Source organism: Ursus arctos, unplaced genomic scaffold, assembly GCF_023065955.2.
Source record: "Ursus arctos isolate Adak ecotype North America unplaced genomic scaffold, UrsArc2.0 scaffold_5, whole genome shotgun sequence".
NCBI classification, from domain to species: domain Eukaryota; kingdom Metazoa; phylum Chordata; class Mammalia; order Carnivora; family Ursidae; genus Ursus; species Ursus arctos.
Genome location: NW_026623067.1, coordinates 5694628 through 5698406, shown reverse-complemented (window position 1 = coordinate 5698406; position 3779 = coordinate 5694628). Strand labels below are relative to the sequence as shown.

General features: G+C 32.2%; 1 protein-coding gene across 1 annotated transcript; it reads left to right on the top strand.

The window, feature by feature from the left end:
* The first annotated feature begins 2280 nt into the window (after positions 1–2280).
* On the top strand, positions 2281–3237 carry LOC113261401 (olfactory receptor 6F1-like). Its single transcript, XM_026507528.2, has one exon. The coding sequence runs from the start codon at positions 2281–2283 to the stop codon at positions 3235–3237; it is 957 nt and encodes a 318-aa protein (XP_026363313.2).
* Positions 3238–3779: the final 542 nt, after the last annotated feature.

The window sequence follows — 3779 nt, the reverse complement described above, 5'->3', positions numbered from 1 at the left end:
ATCAAACAGTGAGTATCTTTCAGGGGATGTAATGCACGTTATTTCTCATTTGTTTAGAGAGTGATGGAGTTACATAACAGTACTTTTATAATTTTGGATATTTCTGTATTTAAAGGTGATATATTTTGGCATTTATTTTGCATGTAGGATGAGGACATAACTTGTAAATTAAAAACAATAAGTAATTAAAATTATATGAATGTTATTTTTCATATTTAAATATTAGTTTAATTGGATAAAAATGTTAGTTTAAAATGATTTTTATTAATGTCCAGTTCCCTCTTAGATTTGCATGCCATTAAAAATGTATAATCCTATTTTTATTGAAGACAAAATTACACAGTTATGACATATTTAGAAAAATAAACGCTGAAATGCTGTTGACCTGATTTTGTTGCCAAGGTTCTACCATTATTATTTTTTCAAATTGTTACATTTTTTGTTAATTCTAGGATAAAAGTAGTCATGCGATATATTTTTCATAATTGTGATATAGATTATATCTTCATCCCTTGGAAATAAATGATAATATAAATGGTAATATTTTTCTTATGGAACCAGAAATCAGGAAATCTATTTTAAAAAGTTATTCCTAACTTATATCTAATGGGTTTTCTTAAATTATTAGTTTTATGTATTTGCTAGTTATAGTTTTTTTCCAAAATATTTTTTATTAATAGTTTACAGTGACAAACTACAATTTAACTTTTGTTAGAGTAAAATGGAAAAAAAATGTTAGCACTTTTAGGGGATTAATACTTATATGTTGATGTCATGGGACAAAAAAAAAAGTCTCCTGATCATAGGAATATAAATTGACTGTTAAACCATATCTAACCAGTAATTTCTATGATGTATATCCTGAGAAAATCTCTACTGTATCAAAATTGCACCACATGAGCTATTAATGTTATGACATAAAACCTATATATATACTTTTAAATAGATTTTGTGGTGCTGAGACTGAATAAAGGTTTAATGCACTAATACATACACATGGGCACAATTGCCTACATGTTGAATTCAACTTCTTTCCTTGTATGTAGGGAATACCAAGTCTGTAACTTTATATCAGGTAAATTTTTAATAGTTAAAAAAAGTATGTGTAATTTACATTTACAGGAAAGTTTTCATTATGTTACTAAGATTTTACTTTTTCTGCTATACTTTACTTATCATCTTGATACTTTTACACTAAAACAGATGTATACATAAATAGATCCATTAGAATTTTTTAAGACAAAATTTCTGACTCCTTTTTTTAAATTTTCATAAGAACACAGCATAACTAGAGTTATCAATGCTCATTGCACACTTAAATACTTGGAAAGTGAGTAGATCTTATGTTGTGTTCTTCTAAATAACCAAGATGTCTCAAAAACCTCATTGCCTATTGATGGATGAATGGATATTTAAAAATGTATTAGCTTGACCTTTTCTAACAAATGTAGGAAAATATATGGATATTACTGTTTTAAAAACAAACAAACCAAAGATTAAGAAGGTTTAAAATATTTGTAAACAAAATATCTCCCTTATAACTTTTGAATTTGACCCTTATTTGTGTTTTCTGGAGATAAAGTTTACTCACATACCAATCTCCTACCAAACCCTGAGTAATGGAATAAATCAGGATTTTTTTAAGATAAAATCACAGGCAACATTCATCTTGATATGGCAAGTAATTATGGCCTAGACTTTCCATTCTTAGAGACACCCCACCTTCCCCAAGGATCTAATGCTAACTGATCTGCATTGTCTTAAGATTTCTTCACCATCTTTCAATGTCTATTTGTAAATTCTTCAGTGATAAAACAATTACATGATCACATTTTACTTATTACTTGGGCTTTATCTTTTGAATCAACATGGCTTAGTTTAAAACCTGCCCCATCAGTTAAAGTGATGTAACTGTGGGGAAAATGTTTGTCCCTTTAGTTTCTTCATTTATAAAATGTAAATTAATAGAATATTTAAAGGTGCCTGGGTTGCTCAGTTGGTTAAGCATCTGACTCTTAATCTCAGCTCAGCCCTATGTTGTGGCTTAAAAAAAAAAAAAAGAATACTGCAGAGACTTGTTTTCTAAACCGAGCGAGCTAGCCCATGGAAATTTTTTTTTTATAAATATGCCAACTATATTTTTAGGCATTAATTTTTCTTGGTACTATAGTTCATTATCATCATAAAATAAATGAGTATAAAAATGTTCTAATTTTGCTTCTTGCTCATATATTATCTTCTGGGCTTTGTTGGTTTATTCCAGATCAGAGAAGATGAGATATGGATGTAACAAACCAAACAACAGTGACAGAGTTCATTTTTCTTGGGTTTCCTGGTGTTCTCCGTCTGCGGCTCACATTGTTTGTGGTATTTCTTACTGTATATCTGCTCTCCCTCATAGGAAACACTCTCATCATTTTCATAGTTGTGCTAGATTCCACACTCCAGACACCCATGTACATTTTCTTAGGAAATTTGTCATTCCTGGAGATCTGGTACACCACAGCCACAGTGCCTAAATTGCTGGCTACCTGCCTTTCCCAAGTTGTTACCATCTCAGTTTCTGGTTGTTTAACCCAGTACTACTTCTTTTTCTCCCTGGGAGCTACAGAGTGCATCTTGCTGGCAGTGATGGCCTATGACCGGTACCTGGCCATCTGCAGTCCTCTCCATTACTCACTCCTCATGAGTATTCCTGTGTGTCTGCAGTTTTCATCTGGATCTTGGATTGGGGGCTTCCTTTCCCCTCTCCTATCTACCATACTCATCTCTCAGCTCAACTTTTGTGGCCCTCAGATCAACCATTTCTTCTGTGACTCAGACCCCATTTTTAAACTATCCTGTTCAGATACATTTTTGGTGGAGGCCTTGAGCTACACATGTAGCTCTGTTGTGATTTTAAGTTCTTTCCTTCTCACTATGTCTTCTTATGGCCACATTATAGTCACAATAATGAGACTGCCCTCCCGTGAGTCTTGGAAGAAAGCATTCTCCACTTGCACCTCCCACCTCACTGTGGTCACCATTTATTATGCCACCATTATCTTTGCCTATGTTCGCCCTCCAGCCAAGTACAACTTCACTATTGGTAAAGTCATCTCAGTGTTCTACTGTGTGGTCACTCCACTAATAAATCCTCTCATATACACCCTGAGAAACAAAGATGTGAAGAAAGCTTTCAGGAAGATTCTAGCTCAAAAAAGATTGCTCTTGGTAAGATACATGAAGGATATTTAAGAAATCAACTAAAATGAGCAATTTAGAATGGATTTCCAGCCACATTTCAAAATAATAATTGTTGAGGGGTGCCTGGTTGGCTCAGTTGATTGAGCATCCAACTCTTGATCTCAGGGTCATGAATTTAAGTCCAACATTGGGTGTAGAGATCACTAAAATAAATAAAACTTTTAAAAATATAAAAATGGTAAATATTGAAAAAAAATATATATTTTTTTGTTTTGGACATTTCTGTTATTTTATATTTTGAGTTAAACCCTGCTGAAATAGCTATTCTATAATTACTGTAACATACAGTGTTATATTACTTTAAGGTGTACAGCATAATGGTTCAACAATTCAATACATTAGTCAGTGCTCATCCCATTAAGTGTACTATTAATTTCTTTTATCTATTTCACCCATTCCCTACTCTGGCAACCTACAAATTTGTTCTCTGTATTTAAGAATCTGTTTTTTTGGGTTTTTTTTTTTTTGTCTCTCTTTTATTATTTGTCCCTTTGTTTTGTTTCTTAAATTCCATATATAAGTGAAATCGAATG

Bases quoted from the DNA above. Each gene is read 5' to 3' on its own strand.
- LOC113261401 (XM_026507528.2), top strand. From the start codon at position 2,281: ATGGATGTAACAAACCAAACAACAGTGACAGAGTTCATTTTTCTTGGG.